Source organism: Mus pahari, chromosome 14 (assembly GCF_900095145.1).
Source record: "Mus pahari chromosome 14, PAHARI_EIJ_v1.1, whole genome shotgun sequence".
NCBI classification, from domain to species: domain Eukaryota; kingdom Metazoa; phylum Chordata; class Mammalia; order Rodentia; family Muridae; genus Mus; species Mus pahari.
Window position 1 is genome coordinate 88,427,342 of NC_034603.1, and position 24,395 is coordinate 88,451,736.

The following is a 24,395-nucleotide window of genomic DNA, read 5'->3' on the forward strand; positions in this document are numbered from 1 at the left end:
TTTATTCCTTTTTGGATCTTCAGCTGCAAAAATGTGCACAGTGCCGTGATCACTGGACACACAGATGAGAGAAGCGTCCTGATTGAAGTTGATGCTGCAGAGAAACCAGACAGGGCTTGGGTCAGATACAGAGGACCAGACATCCAACTTTCTTGCTTTCAATACACACAATGCACTAGCCCACATCTCTGGTCTCATGCCTTTAAGCATCCATTGTGGAGCCAGGATCCAAGTCCAAAGTCCAGGCAACAATCTGTTCACCAGGGCCCCATAGGCACAATGGCTGATGCCTAAATACCAGTGAGAGGTGTGGTGGGGGTTTCCTGAGATGACGTCCATGTCAGTTTCAGGAGGTTCAGGTGAGAAAGGCATACACTGAGGAAGTGGCTATCAAGTGTGTTATACACACAGAAGGGCTGGGGCACACAGGTTAGTCTCCCAAATTTGGCTCAATACCCACAGGCCTGGGATGGCCAGGGTAGTGTCAGGCTCTTGCTGTAGACATGGTATGAAATCTTGCCTGGTTGGGCTGTTGCATGACAGACAATGTGGGACCTCACAGACGAAGCATTCACTCTTGAAACCAACAGTCTACAATAATTACAGATAAATCAGCAAGGCCTCTACCATAAATACCACAGAAAGCAAACAGAACAGGGGAGAGATGGACAGAATGTGGCAAACATATCCATGCTGCAAAAGGAAAGGGAGAGCTTACAGTGTTCCGTCTTTGTGTACACTTCCCAAAACAAAGTAAAGTGACTAGTAAAGAGATAAGACCCAACAGCCCAACAGCCCGACAGCCCAGCTGCATCCTCACACCCCTGCCATCACCCTGGGGTCACTAGTCCCAGAGTGGAGTCCTTACCAATAGATATTAGCTGCTTGAGATCCTCTTCGTAGCTCCTGGATTAAATGCCCTGATGAAGTATCAAATATTCTTATAAGGGTCCCCTTTGAAAAACAGTGAAGTGTTTCATTATCAACGATTTATAACTCTTTCGTTAGTGAAATGATTTATATTACGACCCACTGGCCCCAACAGCCCTGTATTGTTTTGATTTGTTTTGTTTTGTCTCGAGACAGGGTTTCTCTGTGTAGCCCCGACTGTCCTGGAACTCACTCTGTAGACCAGGCTGGCCTCAAACTCAGAAATCCACCTGCCTTTACCTCCCAAGTGCTGGGATTAAAGGCGTGCACCACCACCGCTCAGCCCAACAGCCCTGTCTTGACTCACCCACATCACCTAAAATTCAGTAAGCTTCTTGTCTGCTACCTCAGATACAGCAGAGGCAGAGATAGGAGTCATAAGACATCTCCTTATAGGGAGGTCTTGACCCATCCCTGCTCCAGTCCCTTAACTCAAAGACCTGTTGTTTCTTGCTGGAACAATGTCATCTCAGACAAGAATAAAGTATTCCTCTCAGGAAGTTAGGAAGCACAGAATAAAACGCCAGAATATCAATGCATTAAAAAATTATACTTAACTCAAAACTCTTTTTAAAAGTTTCATTAAAAGTGAAGACTCCTTAGTCAACTCTGGTATTGGGATAAACATGAGTGGTCACATTTCTTGTGGGAAATGACCTGGCAACCCTGTATGACAATAAGCCCATCTCCAGCCCTGCTCATGGAGATGCAGCAGCTTTCCTGTGTAGGCCAGAAGGAAACTCCCCTACTCTCAAGCCGATTAAACTGCTAGATAGTGTCCTAAATAAACCGTAATAACCCTGAAATTCACTTGATCCACCCAGCTCACCAAAGTGCCCAGCCTTAACAACGAATGATAAGGCTGTAAGAACCAAGTGAACACAATGAAACTGAAGTAAATTCTGAGGAAGAAAACATTATTTCAGAAGCCAATGTCAAAACAGTATTTGTTTAAAATAAACTTATTTGTAAAAAAAAGCCAGGTGTGCTACAGCGTGTTTTTAATATTTGGAAAGCAGAGGCCGGTAGATTTCTAAGTTTAAGGCCTGCCTAGTTTATATAGTGAGCTCCTGTCTCAAACAAAAATAAAAACAAACCCCAAGCAGCAACAATCTCCACTCCAGAGAAATCACAGCAACCACACCACCCTTGTAGTTACTAGTCTATCTTCTACTTTCTGAACTTCTTAAAAAATGTTTTTTTGATAGTTTCACACTGGAGCCAAGGCTGTTCCCAGATGGCCCTGAGGCAATGAATGTTCCTGCTTCAACTTTCCCGCATCAGCTTCCAGGGCCTACCATTACAGATGTACATATTTAATATACATATTAGATTAACTGAGTGACAGGATAGAATATAAAAGGGTTTGTAAAGTGTTGGCTGTAGGGCTGGTGAGATGGCTCAGTGGGTAAGAGCACCCGATTGCTCTTCCGAAGGTCCGGAGTTCAAATCCCAGCAACCACATGGTGGCTCATAACCACCCGTAACAAGATCTGATGCCATCTTCGGGAGTGTCTGAAGACAGTTACAGTGTACTTACATATAATAAATAAATAAATAAATCTTAAAAAAAAAAAAAAAAAAGTGTTGGCTGTACAAGTATGAAGACCAAAACTGGATCTCTAAAAACCCATTTTTAAAAATCCAAGAATGGCACACATTTGCAATAACACCGGGGATGTAGAAACAGAGGGATCACTAGTGTTCACACTTGGAGAGTTTCAGGCCAATAACACCATCTCAAAGCACAAGTGTCTTAGGGTTTTATTGCTGTGAAGAGGCACCAGAAGAGGGCATCAGATCTCACTACAGATGGTTGTGAGCCACCACTTGGTTGCTGGGATTTAACTCATGACCTTTGGAAGAGCAGTTGGAGCTCTTAACTGCTTAGCCCCCCAAGGCAACTCTTATAAAGAAAAAACATTTAATTGGGGCTAGCTTACAGTTTCAGAGTTCAGTCCATTATCACCATGGCAGGAAGCATGGCAGCATGTAGGCAGACGGGGGGCTGGAGAAGGAGCTGAGAGTTGTACATCTTGATCTACAGGCAGCAGAAGTGGGACTGTCTTCCATAGGCAAACAGGAAGCTCTGATTCCACACCGAGGGGAGCTTGACCATAGGAGAACTCAAAGCCTGCCTACACTGTGACACTCTTCCTCTAACACGGTCACACCCATTCCAAAACACCTCCTAATAGTACCACTCTATGGCCAAGCACTAAAACACATGAATCTATGGGGGCCATACCTATTCAATCACAACAAGGTTACCTCAAGAACATCTAAATTCATCTGTAGCCCCCACACACGCATGTGCACAGATCACTTATATATACACATAAATAGTTGAAAAGTTGAAAATGGAGAATCTAAGGAAAAAAAGAATATGAAAAAAATTCTTTGCCTGATGAGCCATCCCATCAACATCAGTTTTGTTTATCCCCTACCCTTAAAAAAACAAGACGGGTCTTATACACCCCAGACGGGTCAAGAATTGATTCTCTTATTTCCATCTCCTAAGAACTGAGTTACAGGCATGCATCATTATGTCCCACTTATTTATTTATTTATTTATTTATTTATTTATTTATTTATTTACTTACTTTTTTGCTTGTTTTGAGAAAGGGTGTTACTATGTAGCTCTGCCTGGCCAGTTTAGTACACCAAACTAACCTCAAACTCATTCACCAAATGCTGAGATTAAAGTGTGTGCCACCATACTAGCATTTAAAAAAAAATTACTTAAAAAAAAAAAAAGACATCCTATTGTATAGCTCAGGCTACCCTAGAACTTCTTATATCTTACTGCCTCAACTTTGTTTAACTGAGTGATGAGAAATAATGGGGTTTATAAACTTGCAAACTTGGCATTTTTCTTCTCTCTCCTTTGCTATTTATTTCTTTTGTTATGTTTTGGAGACAGGGTCTCACTTTGTCCTGAGGCTTGCTATATATAGACCAGGCTGACCCTGAACTTAAGATCTATATACCTCTGCTGCTAAGTGGTGGGACTAAAGGTGTGCACTACCATAGTTAATACAGTTCTGGAGAGCACAGTCAGGATCTGTAGATGTCAGACAAGCATTCTATCAGCCGTGCTATATCCCCAGCTTGAAAAATCCTATTTCTAAATTTAGATAAAATTGTACCTTGTCAACAGGTGGTGGTGGTGCACTCCTCTAACCCCAGCACTTGCAAAGCAGAGGCAGGTGGATGTCTGTGGGTTTGAGGCCAGCCTGGTCTACAGAGTTAGTTCCTGGACAGTCAAGCTTACACAGAGAAAAGAAAAACTGTTTCAAAAACAAAATAAAACAAAACCCCAAACTGTCCTTGTCTGGTCTCAGGAGGCTGAAGTAGAAGAACTTCAGAGTCTGGGTCGCCACAGGCTATCTACAGTTCCTGAACTGCACTTGGAGCAGCAGTATTCGCATATACCTACCTGGGCCTCCTGGTAACCAGGACAAGAAGCAGCACTTGCTTTTTCTGTACCTCTGACCACTGCTATCTGTGAGCCATAGCTCAGGAAACAACTAGTCAGGGTAGACCACAACTGTGACCCGTTTTCCCACAAATGCACAAAGAGACTAACTTCACAAAGTTATCCCTGAGCTGCCCCCAACCCCTACCACATAATCTAAAACCAGGTATAAATGACCAGTTTTCACTTTAGACAAAATAAGGATAACATAGTTACAGGGGCTTGGATAAGCAATGTTTCCCCAGAGGCTTGAGTACGTGAACACTTGGCCCCCAGCTGCTGCTACTATTTGGGGAGATTATGGAACCTTTGAGACAGAACCTTGCTTGAGGAAGTACTTCTGGGGGTAGCCTTGAAAATTCGCTGGCTAGCCTCATTTACCCTTTGTTCTCTCTGCTTTCTGGTCTAGCTGTCTGCTGCCATGCTTCCCCAGTTATTAAGGATTCCCCTCTGGAAGTATAAGTAAAAAGAAACACTTCCAGGGTTGCTTTTGCTTATGGTGTTTTTATCACAGCAACAAAAAGTGACTAATATAATGGTCAATACTTCAAATTTTAAGAGTGTGGTAATTCAATGAGGAAATATTCTTCGGCAGGTGTGAACGATACTTCTGAAGTGTCACCAGACAACCAAGACTAATGTACTAAGTGGTCTTGAACTTAAAATCCTTTCTGTCTCAGTCTCCCAGGGGCTGGTACTATAGACATGTGTCACTACACCCAGGTTAGTGTTCATTCTATCTTTATCATGCTTTAACAACAAACTGGTCTGTAAAGAACAGGAAATAAAGCAGACGATGTCTGAAGGCCTGGCCTAGTTCTCGTACCGTAATTAGACTCACATAGATGGCCTGCACTTACTTTTTCAGACGCAGTTGCAATTCTTGTTCCCTGCAGGTTGAGAGCAATACAGCTCAGGACACCCTCATGTGCGGGAATGTCCACTGGAGGCTTTTCAGTGCTGGCCAGGTCCACAAGCTGTACGTGGCCAGTGTGAGTGCCAGGGAAGGCAAGAAGGGAGTTGTTACTGTTGGGACACAGGACACAGAGGCCTATACAGAGACAAAGAAAACTGGTTGGGAGATGACAATGCTCAAAGCCTGATTCCCACAACCCAAATGTACTTCCTGCCCTCAATCCTCAGTCACAACTTAACCATTTGTGGAATGCATTTAGCTTGGAATTGTTGTCACTGTAAAGAATATTAGGGTTGACACAGCTGCAGCCCATGGGACCTGTTTTTAACTGGGAACATTTGCTGAACAATTTACTACCCAACTTATTTATCAAGTGCCTGTCTTTCAAATATTAGCTACTGAGAGTACAACAACAACAAAAAAATTACAATGTTTAAAAACTACTCCACTAGCAATAGCAAAAATCCTTAAATACTTAGAATCAATCTAGAAACAGATGTACCCAGATGCAGAGATGCAGAGACCCAGACACACCTCTCAAGGTCATGGTTAGAAAAGCCTGCTTTGTCTATCGCCACCTCATCCAGTCTTCAAAGACACAGCTAAAACCTCAACACACAGGCTGATAGGGAGAGTTATGAAGAAGAATAAAAGTACTAAAAGATCAAACTTTTTGTAAAGACTGGAAGGTTGGCATGACATAATTTCAAGATAACTTTAAAGTTTTAGCAACTTTAAACCTTGCAGGAGAAAGGTACTGGCATATGGACCACTGGAAAATAATGGAAAGGCCAAAAGCGACTTGATTCTTAATGAACAAAACAAAAGTAAGTAATGTAACACAGAACAAAAACAACACAGTACCAAAAAAACAATGGCTCTCAGCAGCGTAGAGCACAGCATTTGTAAAAATCCCACCACTCAGAAGGCTGAGGCAGGAGGAAGTTGAGCTGAGGCCAGTCTGAGCTGTGAGACCCTGTCAAGAAACAAAAGTATCCAGAGAGTTGAATGTATGCTTTCTGAGGAGTGTGCCAGATACTCTGGAGTAGCTACTTTGAGTCCCAGAGTTCAAAACGGGTCTGAGCAGCCTAGTAAGACTTCATTCAAAAGAAAAAAAAGGTGGGGTGGGGTGGGGTGGTGGGAGGAAGAAACAAGAGAGAAAAGATAAAAATACAGGGTATGGCGAGTGGGGTGAGCAATGTCATTTCTAACACAACACAGATGAGAGAAAAACATCCACAATTTTTGTAACAGTATGAGGATGAAAACTGAATACACTCAAGCATAGTCTACTCCAAAGAGTGGAAGAAAACGCCAAGAACCCTTCAGCCTGTGGCAAGGTGGTGGCTTTAGAACTCTCACCCAGGATGCTAAGGGAACTCAGGCAGGCAGGGAAGCAAAAGTTAGCACTCCATAAAGTGTGTGCAGGACAGAGCAAAAGCTGCTCACAAAGGACCCACTGGGGACGGGTCTTCACCCACACGGACCCATCTCCCCATGATGGTCCTCTCCAGACCTCACCTTTAGGGTTATAGCAGGTTTCAAAGACGTGCAACTGATGGGGATTGTGTGTGAATGTGAACACCTTAATCATGGAGTCCAAAACCACCACAATTCTGCAAAGAAAAATGTAATCAGAGTTCCTCTTCTCAAAAGTAAAATAAGCATTTTTGTGATTTCTGTTCCCAAACTAAAACCCAGGAAAAACAACAACAACAACAACAACAACAACAACACAGGAAGTACCTCACACAAGAACTCGGCTTTTTATTGTTTTGGTTTTTTTTTTTTTGGTCAGGGTCTAACTTTGTAGCTCAGCTAGCTTCAGCTTCAAGCTTGCAATGGTCCTCTTGCCTCTGACTCCCGAGCACTGGGATTATAAGTATATGCTAACCCATCTGCTTTACTGTTTGAGATAGGGTCTCACTTAGCTCAGACTGGCCAAGGGCAAAACAAGCAGTTGAGGGTGGCCTTGAACTCCTTATCATCTTGCCTTTATTTCCCAAGTGTTGGAATTATAGATGTGTTATCGTCACTCCTGTTAGAAACAGGTTCTAAATATGGCCAAGAAGACCAAAGCATGAGGGTTGTGCATCGCCAAGTTGGGCCCATCACTTTGCAGAGGTCAGCCTCAAGAGAAACCTGTGAGCTTAGGGAAACATCATGACCGGACATCTCACCGAGATCTTAGCATGGTGGGACACATCTCAGAACTACCCTCGCATATTATTAAAACATGTCTACAGTTAAGAAAACTGTGCATATGCCTGAATCCCTCCTGACACTTGGGAGGCCAAGGCAGAACAGTGAGGCCGGCTTGGGCTACCTAGTAAAACCATGATTCAACAAAATAAACAAAGAGAGAACAAAATACCACCCACAAAGTTTTCAAATACAAGATTATTAGTTTGGGTCAATTAGTTTGGGCCTGTAAGCACCACCCTAATGAACCTAAGAATGACGAAGGAACAGCACTTGCATAAACTTAAATCATTTTTTTTTTCCTTCTCTACAGCTGATAGAAATCTAAATAATACGACGCATAAATCACATCAAATTAAAACCCAGGTAATGAACCTCTGCTTTCTCTTGGTCAACAAGCAAACAGGGCAAGCTCATACCACACTGCTGTGTACTTTCACCAGGTAAGAATCAATGATAAGATCAGTTTCCAAGTTCTCCTCTACTTTCAGCATGGGAACACCCAGCATTTGACAAGGCCTGCCTGACGCCTGAGGTGGTGGCTTCATATACAGACCTGTGGACATCCCATGCCTACCCAGACTATCCCTCTGAAGAGTCCAGAAGCCAATCTTAGTTCCAGCCTTCCCCAGGACAGAAGAGAAAACTCCTTTTCCATGCTCTGGGTCACAAGCTACAGTTACTGACATTTTAATACACTCTATCTATTTTTAGAGAAATGAAGCTGCATTTAGAAAGGAACACCAAACCCACCTATCTCTCCGTAACTTGACAGCCTTGACCTCTGTGGAGAATTCTATCTCGATGACTGTCTTCTTCTTCAGATCATCCCAGATCATCACTGAAACACCAGAAGAGTGCATGTGGTGTCACAAGTAGCCCACAGAGCTGAACTGTAGATAGCACCCGATTTATGAGGGCAAGCAAACCCAGATGTACCCGGCAATGGTGGGATTATCACTGGGTAGGTGGGGCTTACCCTGAGAACCCTCTCCTACTTAACCCCCACTCCTAATGCAACAGGCACAAGCATAACCAAAATCTTAGGAAACCACACACTCAAGCACAGCTTCACCTGATTGAGCCAAAAGCAAACTTGACTATAGTTACTAAGTGTTTAAATGCCAGAGAGAAACCTGTGTCAAAATATGAAAAGAGGGGCTGAAGAGATGGTTTATTGTTAAGAATTGTTAAGATGGTTTATTCTGCTCTTCCAGAGGACTCAAGTTCAGTTTTGAGCACCCATGACTGGCAGCTCATATTCACTTATAACTCCAGTTCCAGGAAATCCAAATGCTCTGCTCTGGCCTTCTCTGATGCCCACAAACGTGGTGTACACCCAAACACATATACATAAATAGATTTTGAAAAGCTGGCTGGGAATATATATTGTTGAGTATTGTCTAGCATGCTTCTTGAGGCCCTAGGTTCACTGCCCAGCACCATAAAGAAAGGGGAAGTGTAGGGGAGAAAAATGAGAAAGGGAAAAAAGGAAGAGGCAGGCAAGTGGCAAAGACAAGGCTCAGCCAGTAACTGCCACTAAATCTGGTAACCTGAGTTCAATACCTGGAATCCACACGGTGAGAATGGAACCAGTCCTGAACTTCTCTCTTCCCACTCCATGCATAAATAACTAATAATTTTTAAAGCCTTTAAAATAATGACAGGTAGTTGAGAATATAGGCGGTTCAATTTCCAGTCCACAAAGAGAAGGGAAAGAGGCAAGATCTCCAACTCATAGCTACTTTTCTATTTCATTTCTCTGCTCCTGATTCTAAAGGCAGAACTGCAGGGTCAACCTCACTTGAGTGCTGAAATTTCCATATTCACAGAGCTCCACCAAGAATGGTTAGCACAAGACCCAGAGTCACCTCTTTCTTGGTACGTGGTCCACTTTCTTTTCTTTTTGGGTGCCTGGTAATAGGACCAGAGCTTCAAGAATGCCAGGCTTGCATGACGCCTGTGAGCTACCCTCACAGACTCACAATCCTTTTCATTGCTTTTATATCAGGCCTGAGCTATTCCACTTCTCTACCAGACACTAGCTTACCCTCCCAGTCCCTCCCCCCCTCAATGGACACTGAAATCCCCACCATCCCCACGGTCTGTCCCACCTCCTTCTCAAGCAACCTTCCACCTTCCCTGTGCTTTCCCCTCCTCCTAGGCCTCTCTCCCCTCAAGCTTTCTTCCTTTAAGAGATCAGTTATGTCCACTTCCTCCTTCAAACAAAAGTTAGAGTAAACTCAACTAAGAGCATGATGCCTGCAGTGAAAAGAAAGAAAAGAAGAGAAATTATACCTCTCAACCATACTTTCCTCCACCATATACAATGACAAATCCACACCAATACTGCAACCCACGCACCCACAGCCAACTCTGTTCCTTCTATGTGAACTATGAGTAAATCTCACTAAGTCCATAGCTTTCAGCAGGGGAAACACCATTCCTAAATCTTGCTTTATCCTCAATCTTGACTTTCAACATACCTGCCTACAGGTGAAGCACACCCACACACACGTTTAGTAACAGCTGACATCCAGCCTTCCCATCCATCCATCCACACACTTTCTGGAAGCTTCTTTCCCAATGGTTAGCCATCAACACCTCAAAGGACTCGTAGAGAGGCTCTCAACTGCAGACACGGGATGTCCTACAAAGTTCAGGATACCACTACGTACATGAAAAGGTTTTGAAAGATGGACTACTGTACCTTTGTTGGGAGGATATTTCGGTTTTTTTCCACCGCCAACTAAAGCTAAATAGTTACAGCGAAATAACATTTCCACATGGCCAACTCCTCCTTCTAAAAATTCTGAAATGACAGTTTTAAAAAAGATAATTGAACAAGTTAAAATGTTACCAAATAGAAAAAAATGAATACCAATATTCAGCATTTCATTATCTTATCTCATCTTATCATTTACTTATTTTCAAGACAGAGTCTCACTATAGTAGTCCTGGCTGGCTGGAATTCACCAAGTAAATTAGGCTTGCTTAGAACTTAGTGATCTCTACCTGTCTCTGCCTTCTGAGTGCTAAGATTAAATATATGCACCACACCTGACCTAGCAAGTATTTCATTCTTAAATTATTTTATGTGTATAGGTGCTTTGCCTGCACAAGTATCTGAGTACCATGTGCATACCCACTGCCCACAAAGGCTAGAAGAAGACATAAGAACTGGAACTGGAGTCAGACTGTTGTGTGCTGCCATGTAGTGCCAGGAATTGATCCCAAGTACTCTGGAAGGGTAGCAAGTGTTCTTGACTGCTTAGACATTCCTCTAGACCCTAGTATTTTAGTCTTTTCTGGTTTTTCAGTACAGAGTTCTCTGTGTAACACCACTGGCTATTCTTGAACTCAGAGACCAGCCTAACTCTGCAACTTGAGTGCTGGAATTAAAGGCATGCTCCACACGCCTGGCATAATTTATTCTTAATCACCAACTTGTAACTAAATATCATCTGGAGTAGAAATGGTGACTACAGTAGAAAACAAAGTAGGCTGTGAAGTAGCTTTTCTGACTTCTCTCAGCTTTTGTCAGTGTAACCATTAGTCTCTTGAGAGTTAAACAGAAACTCCCTGAGAAACTAACTCAGTAAAAGTGGAGCGTGTGTGTGTGTGTGTGTGATTGTATGTATGTGTGGTATGTGTGTATGTGTGTGCATTGGGAGGGAGCTAAAAAAAAAAAAAAAAAAAAAAGACAGGGTGTCACCCCACAGTCCCAGCTATCCTGAACCTCAGTCTGTAGACCAGACTGGCCTTAGAACTCAGAGATCCATCTGCCTCTGCCTCCTGAGTGCTGGGATTAAAGGCACATATCACCATACCCAGCTCCCAAATTGCTATTTTAAGATGCAACAAGATGTATAAATGAAGAAGCAAGTCCATAGTCCCTTTATCCTGGCAACACAAAAGGCCATCACTCATTTCCTTAAGCGATTGCCCATGTTCACAAATACAGCAACACTATTCACAAAAGCCAAATATTAACTCAAACATCCACTAATGGACACACCCACAATGGAATTATCTTTTGACATAGCTACAGCACAAGTGGACTTTGAGGGCATTTTACTCAGTGATAAATCAGGCACAAGGCTAGTACTGCAACTGCAGGATTGCCTACAGGAAGCCTCTACGGAAGTCAGTTAGAGACTTGTTAGTTACCAGGAAGGAGGAAGTAAGAATTCTGCTTTTTCTAGATGAAAATGTTAAACAAATTTCTAGAACACTGATATGCACACTTAAAAAAGACTAATTTAGTAAATTTTAGAATCTTTACCCATGATACAAACAATAAGATGTTCTACTTAAAGACTTTGTCAGCCGGGCAGTGGAGGGGCACGCCTTTAATCCCAGTGCTTGGGAGGCAGAGGCAGACAGATTTCTGAGTCTACAGAGTGAGTTCCAAGATAGCCAGGGCTATACAGAGAAACCCTGTCTCAAAAAAACAAACAAAAAACCTGAAACAAAAAACCAAAAACACCCCACTTCTTCATCCCAAGGCACCAGAGAGTGACTTTCTCCTAGATGCTGGTTCAACTAGTTTTAGAAACGAAGCAAGTATCAGCAATCTGAGAATCTTATCAAGATATAGCCAGTGTATTCTTTAGTCTCTGTTCCAATGAAGAGAAGTTTAATGTTGTGTGACCTTAAACTCACTAGTAACTACTGCACTTCTCAGCATAAACCTGTTCAAGTGCTAACAATACCAAGTAATCTGGTAAGGCATGACTCCACCAAATGATGAAATGCAGAACTGCTGGTGGGTGCAGAACTTCAGAGCAGTGACTCAGAGTGACTCAGAGGCAGCTCACCAGACTGCAGCCTCAAATGCACAAAAGCTGAGTGGAAGAGATTGGAAGGACTTCTTTTTAAACACTGTAAAAGTATCTTTTATTCGCCTATATTAACTGTCATCTCTGAGGCTTATTGCCTCCATCTGCTAACGGAAGCCTAGTCTTAGAAGCTTCTAAGCCTCCGTACAGTCCTATCTGGGTATAGAGTGTTTTCAGTCTCAGAATTACTGCTGAATAAGCTTACTCTTTCTAGCTCTTTCTGAGCTCTGGCTGGCTAGACAGCTCAAGCTGTTCTGTCTCAAACTCCTCTCCACGTTGACTTCTCTCAGCTTCTCCTGAATGGCTCTGCTTAGCCTCAAACTACAATCTGCTCTAATCTGGATCCTTCTCCTTCTCTGGCTCATTCTGGCTTCATCTGTGAATAGCTTGTTCTCTCTGCAGCCTGTCTCCATACAATTGTCTCAGTAAGCTGCCTCCCTTCTTGTCTGCACTACTCTGTTAAGTAGTCTTTTTTTCTTCTCTTCTTGTGAGAGCTGGGCATATCCTATTCTGTCAAATCTTTCTCCGAATTGTCACTTTGTCTGCCACTCAATTAGACATCATTTTCAAATTAGATGCTTCCTTCTACAAACTAACTTTACCTTTATTGTTTGGGACTAAAGATATGTGCTAAGAGGTAAGCCACACCACAACTACAAACAGTTTTTTTTTTTTTTTTTTTTTTTTTTTTTTTCTTTTTTTCACAAGTAAATTAATTATCTATGTACCAATGTATCTGTATCTCCTGAAATTTTTCTCACATAGGATATTATCAAACTCTTTTCAATGAATAATGTCATCCTAAACAATTTTTTTTTTTTTTTTTTGTTTTNGGAACTCACTCGGTAGACCAGGCTGGCCTCGAACTCAGAAATCCGCCTGCCTCTGCCTCCCGAGTGCTGGGATTAAAGGCCTGCGCCACCAGGCCCGGCACAAACAGTTTTTTTAAACAAACAACACAATCTTGAGGTTCACAGTGTGATCAAATGTCCTGCAACAAGACACATTTTTATTTACCTTTTGATTTTTTTGAGCAGGTGCTCATACTGTAGCCCAGGCTGGCCTGGAATTTACTGTGTACTGCACGCTATCTCAAACCATCACAAGCAACCTAAAAGTATTTTTACTTCTTGCAGATCAATCTTGACCTATCTACTGCAGGCACACACGACTGTAAAGGTGGGCCATAACCAAGGTAATTAATGTTTTAATGAAGGCCATTCATCACCTACCTATCTTGGATTTGTTTTACAGCCCACTTTACCATCACCACCTGCGCTGTGAACCGTCTTCATATCATTTCTAGCTAAGCAGTCAGCCCATGGCCTTTGCCTCCAAACTTCCAACTTCTCTAGTACCTTCCTTAAAACACTGGTGATCTTAAGGTATGAAGACATTATGGCCCAAGGTGAGGGCAAGTGCAGTGGGTACTATGGTCAGCACAAGGTCTGGTAACAGGTTAAGTGGGTCGGGCAGTTTATGCCTCTCTTCCACATATCTCCAGCCCCTAGCATCCAAAGACCAACAGGTACCTGACAACAGAATTAGTAGTCCTCACTGGTATAAAGAGAGAGTGACAGCAGCATGCCTCTGACTGCTTTAGCTAGGTGAGGCATGTGTCACACCAACTCCATTCAACTCTGTACGGTGCTAAACTTTGTGCTTGCTTGCTTCCTTTCTTCCTTCATTTGCTTGGTTTTTCAAGACAGGGGTTCTATGTGGCAGTCCAGACTGTTTTGGAACTCACTTTGTAGACTAGGTTCGGCCAGAGATCTGCCTGCCTCTGCCTTTAACCCTGAGTGCTAGGATTAAAGGCATGTGCCTCCGCACCTGGCAAGAATTGTGTTTCTGAACGAAGAACTTTTTTACACTGTTTATAGTTCTACAACTAATGGATACAGCACTTCATTCATATGTATCATCCTTAGGTGTCTTTTTTGAATGGCTTCAGTGCCAATGAAGTGATTCTACAGTATTACAGTGGGACCAGCACAGGATCTGTTAATAAACTCCAGGCAGCCCTTCCCTGAGCTTCTCAGCCTTCCTGAATTAGCCATCTTGCTCAGGTGGCTGAGCAGAGCGTAATCAGGGGACACAGGACTAAATAAAGCCTGGGAGTAACATGGAAGTGTGGCCCCCAACTGCAAGAGTTGGGATTTTCAAAAGGGGCTTCTCTTGTCCCTGGCTTCCCATGTGTGCAGTGGGTCCCTTGAAAGAGGTGGCTGCTCATCTGATACCTCATCTCACAGGCTTACTAGAAAAGAGTTACACTGCGAGACAACACAGGGCTCAGATAGAGGATGGTACTGTACCAGTGCACAACTCCCATATCACTACTCAGGAGAGTGAGTCACTCACTGAAATAAAGCAGTTACAATAATTAAAGGCAGATGAGCCCCAAAGCACTGTAAGAGCTGAAGAGATGGCACAGCAGACAAGAGCACTGGCTGCTCTTTCAGAGAACCCACATTTGATCCCCAACAGGCATGTGGCAGCTTACAACCATTTATATAGAACTCCAGTTGCAGGGTCTCCAACACCCTCTTCTGGCCCTTGCAAGCACCAAACACACATATGGTACATACACACATATAAAAAGAAAACAGTAGGGCTGGAGAGATGGCGCAGCAGTTAAGAGCACTGACTGTTCTCCCAAAGGTCCTGAGTTCAAATCCCAGCAACCACATGGTGGCTCGCAACCATCCATAATGAGATCTGACATCCTCTTCTGGTGTGTCTGAGGACAGCTACAATGTACTTAGATATAATAATAAATCTTAAAAAAGAAAAAAAAAGAAAAAGAAAAAGAAAACAGTAGTGTGTGAATGCACGAATATGATGCAACATGCCACATGACAGTGGCATTACTGTTGGATCAAACTGATCTTATTTTTAGTTCTGGTGTCTATGTAGCTAGTTTTATGTCAACTTGACAGAAGCTAGAGTCACCTGAGAGGAGGACATCCCAATAGAAAAATAACTCCTTAAGATTGGGCTGTAGGTAATTTTCTTAATTAGTGATGGGGGAGAGGGGGACAGGGAGAGAGGGAGAGAGGGGGACAGGTTCAGCCCATGGGTGGTGCCACTCCTGGGTTCTATAAGAAAGCAGGCTGAGCAAGCCATGGAGAGCAAACCAGTAAGCAGCACATCAGCTCCTTCCCCCAGCTTCCTGCCCTACTTGACTTTCTGCCTTGGCTTCACTCAGTGGACTGTGCCTTGGGTACATAAGCCGTTCTTCCCCAAGTTGCTTTGGTTATGGTGTTCACCACAGAATAGAAGACAGTGGGTTTTTTAAAAATTATTTATTTAATTTATTTAATTTATATGAGTACACTGCAGCTGTCTTCAGACACACCAGAAGAGAGCATCAGATCCCATTACAGATGATTGTGAGCCGCCACCATGTGGTTGCTGGGAATTGAACTCAGGACCTTCAGAAGAGCAGTCAGTGCTCTTAACCACTAAGCCATCTCTCCGACAGTGGTTTATTATTATTATTATTATTATTATTATTTGCTTATTTTTGAGACAGGGTCTTATAACTTTAACTTTTTCAGAGGTAGTGGAAAGAAAAGGGTATGGGGGAAGTAAACCTGTTTAGACAGGGTTCTTTGGAGCAAATCCTATCAGTATTGTCAGGAAGTCAACAATTTACTTCACAGGAGTCAGCAGTCAGCTCAGTTTGGTAGAGTAGGGACAGCAAGCACAAATCAGCAGCTGTGCCTCTCTCTACCTCGCAGACAGCCAGGCCTCAGCCTTGGCACAAGTGAGCACGAGGGACCAGAGCCAACAGGAACACCAAGAAGAGCTCTCAGCTGTGCCTCTCTCAGTGACGCCAAGACCAGTGAAGACTTGAGACCAAGCATTGTGTAGCTAGCTCTATAAGCAAGCCTAGCTCAGCTTCCTCCACTGTCCAGGGAATCCTATTTATATCCCTCCAATCATCATATGTCCTCCACAGGTCTTGTCTCAGCACGTGTGTCTATCTCAGCTGACATCACTGACATTCAACCCGAGTCCACACAAGTGGCTGCAAGAAACTGCAGTACACCACAAGTTTTTTGGTGCAGTTCTCTCTATGGAGTCCCGACAAATGGAGCACAATTATGCAATGTAAGGCAGATCAAAACATTCATGTTGTTAGAGAAGAACCCTTCATCATATGTCCTTTCACATGTCTGCCTTAGCAGAACAGCCTTTCCCTCCTCCTGTCTGCTTTAGTGACATGTTCCTTCACAAGTCTGCCTTAGTCTTTCACCTGTGTCAACTTCAGGAAAATATTCCTTAATGTGTTTGCCCCAGCAAAACCCCATTCAACACAACTGACTTTCCAAAGAACCCTTAAGTTTCCACTTCAGGGTTTCACTCCATATCCTCGCCTGGCCTGCAAGTCACTATGTAACAGGCTGGCCTCAAACTCTTAAAGAGACCTGCCTGCTTCTGCCTCCAGGGTGCTGGGATTACAGATATGTCCGACCTCAGCTTTTACAGAGTTAAAATAGTTTTGGAATTAGAAATTTTAAAACCCAACTGTGGGGAGAAAGGGATTGTTTCTGTTCACTTTCAATGGCTTATCTGAAAATCATTCACTTATTATGAGTGCTTTACTATCCCAGCAGGCGAGAACAGGAAACTGCCAAGTGTTAAAGGAAATAAGTGAAACTACACCAAAAAACTCCACTTGTAAATACTAATCTCATAAAATTGAAAAGCACAATTATTTTACTTACACAATTTTTGATTCCAGTTTCAAATTTTTTAATTTTATGAAAACACAGGTTAAGGAGGTTACACAGGTTAACTGATAAAATGGCTTATCAGTTAAAGAGCACTGGCTGCTCTTCCCAAGGACCCAGGGTTAATCCCTAGCATACACGTGGCTCACAACTGTCTGTGATTCCAGTTCCAGGGGAACTAACACCCTCCTGGCCTCTTGGGCACCAGGCAAGCATGAAATACACAGACATATACATGCAGGCAAAACACCTTTTTTGTTTCCCTTTTTGAGACAGGGTTTCTTTGTGTAGAGAAACTTTCTTTTTTCAGACTGTTTTGTTATGAAACCCTGTTTAGCCCTGAACTCAAAATCCCACCTCAACTTCCTGTGTGCTAAGATCAGAATGCCAGGGTTACAGATATGTGCCATTATACCCAGCTATTAATGCTTCGTAAGTGCTGGACATTTTAAATGGAGCTTAGGAGTCCCAGACACTGCAATGAAACCATGAACTGATTTTTCTATAGTTTTACATTCAGCAAGAGAAGCATGAAAGAAAGTGCCCTGCATTAAATACACCACATTCTTCCACACAGAGGTAGCAGGGGCTGAAGATGTAAAAGAGGAAAAACATGAAAATTTACTAAAGAATGCAGTCTGGCTATAATTGTCTCCTAATACAGCCAGCATGCAAAACTCCTGAAAAGCCCCACACTTCTGTCCCAGTTTACAAAGGGCCAAACCTTCCTTCCTCCTCAGTTAAGGCTCTCTCTCTAGACTGAGGGCTAATATAGAAAACCCAGGAGAGGACCACCATTCCCTTACCTTGTTTCTCTTTTTCTTTGAGTGGATCGGTATTATAGACTCGGAATCCATTTTCCATTCCACATGCAAAACACCCTAAAGCAAGAAATATGAAAGAACACGTCAATCCCCACACTGCTGCCAGCAAACGGGGTCCAGGAAAGCTTCTATCACATGTTCAAACCATATATGCTGCACTCTAAGCCAAAGCTAATGCAGAAATAAATACCATTTTCTGGGATGTACTTTAACACACAGTTTCCCAACTGTAGGATCCTGCTCTGGCATTCTCATGGACCAGGTTCTGCTTAAACACTGGGCGTACTACCTACTTCTCACTATGACAGACTCTCACCAGACTCCCCTTTTCGGTCCAACATAGTGCTTGAGAATTGTGTCAAGTATAACAGGTCCTGAAGAGGCAGTGACAAAGTTCATGTATGGAGGTTCACAATAAAGGCACAGTCCTGGTCAGTGTGGACACAGCTTAGTTAGGGACATGCAGTATGCTGGGAGACAAGACAGGGGTCATGGACTCTTAACTGTGGAAGGAGACACAAGGCTGCTCTTCCCTACCTCCAGAGTGATCTCCTGGAAGGCAGTCAGGGTTAGGGTTAGGGTTAGTCCCTCCTGTGACTTCACTCTTGGGTTAAAGGGCGAAAAGGCCATCCATCTGAGGTACCCTACTGCTGGCTCTGCTCCACCTCTTCACATCTATGCCCAGATTCTATACCTTCTCACTCTTCCAAATGGGAAAAACACATCCAACCCGTCCCATGAATTGCCCAGATTCCTCAAACTTCTCTCCTAGTCACAAGCAGTGACTGACCTAGGACATCCCAGTCACTGTCCCCAATCACATACTCAGACTGTCAAGGTCCAAAAAAAAGGCATTGCTAGGAACTGAAAAAGCACCCAGCTTTCAAGATGATATGGTGGTTCTTATAATCACAGCGACATAAACCTACATTGATTAACTTCAAACACAATGCCCGACTTCTGTTCATAACAAACTATGGCTAAGAGAAGAAAAACCAAATCCTGCACTTTTCGTTTTCTTTCAGTTCAATGTTTACAAAGCTTGATTCCTTATAGCAGCTGTATAACGGGTTTAAAGGAACACAAAGGCTCTGTTCCATCTCTTCAACTCTACAGCCAGATTTTTGTATTTCCAGTCACTTTCCAAGTCACTTATAAAACAACAGATAGAAATCCAAAGACTTTGACAGTTAGTTGTGAACTGGAGACTAATTTTTAAATCAACTCTTGTGCTCTACAATGTAATTTATCTGGCCCAGAATCTGAAACTCTCAAGTGCTAGCTTATCAAATTGTGCTGGCTTATAATATCCTCTTTATGTTACTGGGTCATGTAACCCAGGAAAATGAAAAAGAAAATAGAAGGAGGAGAAAGTGAGAACAGAAGAGAATGTGGACATCTAGATGTCCAGTAACATACAGAACCAAGAAAACAAACAAAACAGCACAGTAAGTCCCACTGCATAGCAGTCAAAATCATAGAAACATCAAGCACACTGGGATGTGGAACGGAGAACTCCTCAGTGGAAGGCAAAGAGGAAGGAACACAGCAAGCACCTCAGAAACTGAATACATGCTCACCAAAACACATGGTCTACTAAGTGCAGCAGGGACACCACTATATTCATGGGGCGGGGACCCTGCAAATGGTAAAACAGCTAATTGTGACATATCCTGACAAAGAAACATTACACATTGATGAAAACTATTTACCACCAAACCAACCAATCCAAAAAAAAAATCAAACCTAAACAAAAAATCCTCATTGAAAATATAAAAACAAATCCCAAAAATGAGTCTGGAGAGATACCTCAAAGGTAAAGTAATTTCAACAATTTAAATTATATAGGCAAAACCAAACCAAAACAAAACAAAATGGTTTTAATGTGTCTGTCTGTATGTACATCATGTGCACGCAGTGCCTGGAGCAGCTGGACAAGGGTATCAGATCTCCTGAAAACGGAGTTTCAGAGAGTTGTAAACTTCCTGGCACGGTGGTGGGAACCAAAACCCCTCCTCTAAAAGAGGAGCAAGTGCTCTGAACAACTAAGTCCTCTCTCCAGTCCTTGCAAAGGTACTTAACAGAGATGTCTGAGGCTAGAGAGGTATCAATAGTAAGAGTGCTTCTGTGCAGGCATGAGAGACTCAGCTCATATCCCCTGCAGCAACATTAAAACCAATACAGTCCCATGTACCTAAAACCCCATCACTGAGGGCAGAGATAAGTGCATCCCAGAAGCCTCAGAAACTCACTAGCCAGACTGATTAACTGAAAGGGCAAATTTCAGGTACAGTGAGAGACTCTGTCTCAAGAAATCAAGTGGAAGACACTCACTGCCCACCTCTGGTCTTAATGTGAGAGTGCTTGCATATGTACCTATACATAATCATATATAAGGTCATGCATACACACACACACACACACACACACACAAAGTGATTTCTAAACTCAGTTTTGTAAACACTAATGGCAGCCAGTCAGTGGTGGCATATCCTAGCACTTGGAAGGCAGGGGCAGGAGGATCTTTGTGAGTTTGAGGCGATCCTGGTCTACAGATTGAGTTCTAGGATAACCAGAGCTACAGAGAAACCCTGTCTCAAAAACAAAAACAAAACAAAAACAGTCAAATCTAGAAATCAGTATATACAAAACCAAATTGTGACTGACTCAACTGTTGGATGTGAGTTCATACTGTAAGGCTTAACTGCAGCTAGAAACTTTGCATTAAAATCTATGTCTTGTTGAAACAGGGCTTCATGTTGTCCACGATGACCTCGAACTCCTGATCCTCTTGCCTCCACTTCCCCAATGCTGAGATTACAGGACTGTATCACCACTCCCAGTTAAGGGAAATACTAGAGCCCAAACCTATATGACCTCATGAAAGCTAGGCATACACTCCATAAACTGGGTTACATTCCTGTGAATGTCTGAGTTAGAATGGCCCCTATCAGCTCATACTTTTGAATACCTGTTGCCTAGTTGATCAAACTATTTGGGAAAGATTTAGAGATATGGTCTTGTTAGAAAAGGTGTGTCACTCAGAGCATGCTTTGAGGTTCCAAAAAGTTCACACCATTCCCAGTCTCAGTCTCTGTTTCTTGCTTGTGGAACAGGTATAAGCTCTCAGCCACTGCTGCAGTGACATGCCTGCTTCCCCACTGACATCACGGTCTTTGACCCTAACCCTCTGAAACTCTAAGTTCACAATGAACTCCTGTATAAGTTGACTTGGTCATGGTGTCTCATCACAACAGAAATGTAACAGACAATTTGCTAGCTCAAGAGCTATTTTTTTTTTTTCTGTCTGTCTGTCTGTCTCTGTCTCTTTCTTTCTCTCTTTCTTTTTGGAAACAGGGTTTCTCTGTGTAGCTCTGGCTATCTTGGAACTTATTCTGTAGACATGGTTAGCTTCAAACTCAAAAGAGATCTGCCTGCTTCTGCCTCCCCACACGCTAGGATTAAAGGCGTGTGCCACCACACCTGGATAAAAGCTAATCTCTTAAAGAATTGCATAACTATTAATTCTATAAAAAGTTTGACTACCAAAATTCATTCAAATTCCTGATCTTCCCCTGCTCTTGAAAATTCAGAATGTTGAATGAGATGATGTCCATGAGCATCTCACCCCTCACATGCCGATGCTACAAGTGGTTGCTCCTTCACAGTCCCCACAACGGGACCAACCCTAACACTGCAATCTCCAGGCCAGGAATCCCATACTGCTCAAGGCCACCATACTTGGATCTAACTGCTCTCTTCCCAGAACTGCCTGTGTCTTCACAGGACAATAATACTTTTGCCTGTCTCCGTCCGACCTAAAGGAAGGCTTTCCACACTTGTAACGGGCTATGCACATTCTCTATCTCTTACCTTGGTTTACCTTAGAAATGTTATAGCATATAGCTATCCTACAGGTTTTGATTATATTGAATGCATCCCTCAAACCTAGCGCACGAACTCCAAGAGAATATATACAGATGGGATCCACAATAGCACTATCTACTTAAGGCCAACTATAGTCTGCAATAGTAAGACCCCACCTCAAAAATCAAAACAGTCAGGAGGTGAACATTTTTAAGGCGGTTTAGGGAGTTCCAGGACAGCCAGAGATACACAGTGCCAATTGTCTCAAAAATAAAAATAAACAAAAAAATCAAAACAACTCATCTTCTTAGCCAGGGGCAATAGAGTCAGCATGTAATCCCACCTGCTCCAGGGCCTGTGAAGGGACGATTCCAGCTGCACAGCTCAAGATAAGCTTGAACTGGAGAGCAAGATCCAGTTCCAACAATAACAAAATTCAAGTTCACTTTCCAAGACAGTAAGTCATCTGTTTGCTAAAGCAACTCAAAATTTTTACATATGAAAGCTAAGCTGTTACAACCCTTAGAAGCCCAGAGATTCAGCTTTTACCCTTTTCCCTTGAGGAGATTTAGAAAAGGGAAGTTAACTGGCATGGTGGCACACTCCTTTAATCTCAGCATCCCAGGAGGCAGAGACAGGGTCAACAGAGTGAGTTCCGTGACAGTGAGAGTTACACAGAAAAACCGTCTCGGAAAAAGCAATAAAATAAAATAGAAGGCGGGAATTTGACATCTAAGGCGGGGGATACAATCCCCACTAAGAGCCCCCCACCCCCATCTTGGAAGCAAGAATACTTTCTCCAAGACCCCAAACTCTAGAGGCAAGAGGCAGTCACGGAAACGCAAATCATGTAAGTCCTTTCATTCTACAGAACAGAAGAAAATACTAGAGGGGAGGGCAAGGTGTACTGCTAAGACACGCATCAAGGCGAAGAACCTACACTTCGTGAAGGTGCCAGCCACAAGAACCACGACAAACTGCCGCCTCGCGACGGGCAGGTCCCGCTACGCCACTCGCTGGCAACGTAAGCGCTTGAGACCCTGACGCCCAGCAGTAAGCCCGCAGTACCCGGTAAAAAAAAAAAGTGGCACTGCCCGCCGACCCGGGCGGCGGCAGCGCGCGGAGGGGTGGGGTGGGTGGGNGGGTGGTTCTCCCCACTATGGGTGCCCTGGCTGGAAGGGGGGGTGTCTCCCTACAGAGTGGTTCGGAGATTTCCTGAAAGAGCCGCCAGAGTCTGAGATCTCAAGGCGCGACCGAGTCTCCGGTTAGGGTCCGGGGGACACTCGCGACAGCTCCGGGGCCCTGCGGTCGCGGCAGCGTCGGGTCGGGGGTCTCCCGGAAGGGCTGGGGTGTTGCCACAGAGCTGGGTCCCGGGTCTCACCGTGGTCCTGGTTGAAGCCGGCGTACAGCAGCCCGTTGCCGTGGGGGTTACACGGCAGGAGGTTCATGGCGCCGTCGTAGGGTCTGTCGCTCCTCAGCACCGCATTCCGCTCGAAACCAGGCGATCTCTCCGGTCGCGCGGCGCTAGGGCCGCCGCGGCCGGAAGCCAGGGTCCAAGGGACTTGCGTCGTGCGTGTGTCGTCAGTGCTGCGTCGTCAGTGCGCGCGGACCTGTGGGCGCGCGTGCGCGCAACCAGCAAGCGCCGAGCGCCAGACGCATCCACTGCAGGGAAGTAGGTGGCGGGAAGTAGGTGGCAAGGGCTCGCCCAGCGCGTCCATAAGGGGCGGGGCAGGACGTTGCCGAGGGGAAGCTCCCCCGCACTCACACAAGCAGGACAGGCCTGATGGGACCAAGGACAGGGTAGAGAAGAGACTTCGCCAACACTTCTGCCCACAACACACAGTCTCCTGAAACCCTCACCGCGTTCCCACGGTACACATCGCGTTTGACCAGAAGCAGCTTCCTTGTAATGGTACCTGCATTTTCCAACAGACACACTTTCCCCAAGAGACATACACAGACAGAAATATCCCCTATTTCTTCTCGAGCTTTCCCAACCATCTGACACGTCCTCCCACAGACACAAAATTTCCAAGAGACATAATAGGACACAGCCCCACAGGAAAGATCCCCCGCACCCCACGACTGTTGTTCCGGGTGCTCTGGACTCCAGTTTAACAAGAGTCCAACTGAATGGCTCTGAAAGCTGGTGATTTCCTCTCTACTACAATTCATTCTGCGGTTCCCTCTCTCCTCACTGGCTTCTCCCCTTAACTCTTTACCATCCTTTCCCCCAAGTGAAGACTTGTACCATCTTAGAAGTATTCAAGAAGCTTAAACAGAAGGACCTGTCTGGCCTGGCTTAGTCCCACACAGCCCACCATTCATCCCATCATCACTGAAGAGGGGAGGGAAAACCACTTCAGGGACTGTTCTCACCAAGTGTGAGAACATTTACACAACAGTAAGGTGGCTGTGAAGGTCCTGGCAGGAAGTCTTCATAGTTGGCCACTGTCAAGGAGGCCTTGTTCCTTCAGGTTTCACTGGCTTCCACACTCACCTGCCTCTCTGGATGTCTATTCACCTCATCTCCCCAGGGCTGGATGACCCCAGCTTCAGGCCTTCAGTGGCTCAGATGGCTACACTCAGGGTTAGGGTTAG

The 24,395-nt window shown here is 44.0% G+C and overlaps 1 protein-coding gene across 1 annotated transcript in view; it reads right to left on the minus strand.

Annotated features, from left to right (window-relative positions):
- Positions 1-23,342, minus strand: part of Wdr45b (WD repeat domain 45B) — a 26,043-nt gene extending 2,701 nt beyond the window's left edge. Inside the window, exons 1-8 of the mRNA XM_021212763.2 lie at positions 23,176-23,342; positions 17,910-17,984; positions 10,237-10,338; positions 8,280-8,367; positions 6,846-6,940; positions 5,269-5,459; positions 869-954; positions 4-94 (exon numbers count right to left, since the gene is read on the minus strand). Of these exons, the coding sequence (XP_021068422.1) occupies positions 4-94; positions 869-954; positions 5,269-5,459; positions 6,846-6,940; positions 8,280-8,367; positions 10,237-10,338; positions 17,910-17,984; positions 23,176-23,242 (795 nt within the window). The 5' untranslated portion in view covers positions 23,243-23,342. The remainder of the gene's footprint in view (positions 1-3; positions 95-868; positions 955-5,268; positions 5,460-6,845; positions 6,941-8,279; positions 8,368-10,236; positions 10,339-17,909; positions 17,985-23,175) is intronic.
- Between the last annotated feature and the right edge of the window lie 1,053 nt (positions 23,343-24,395).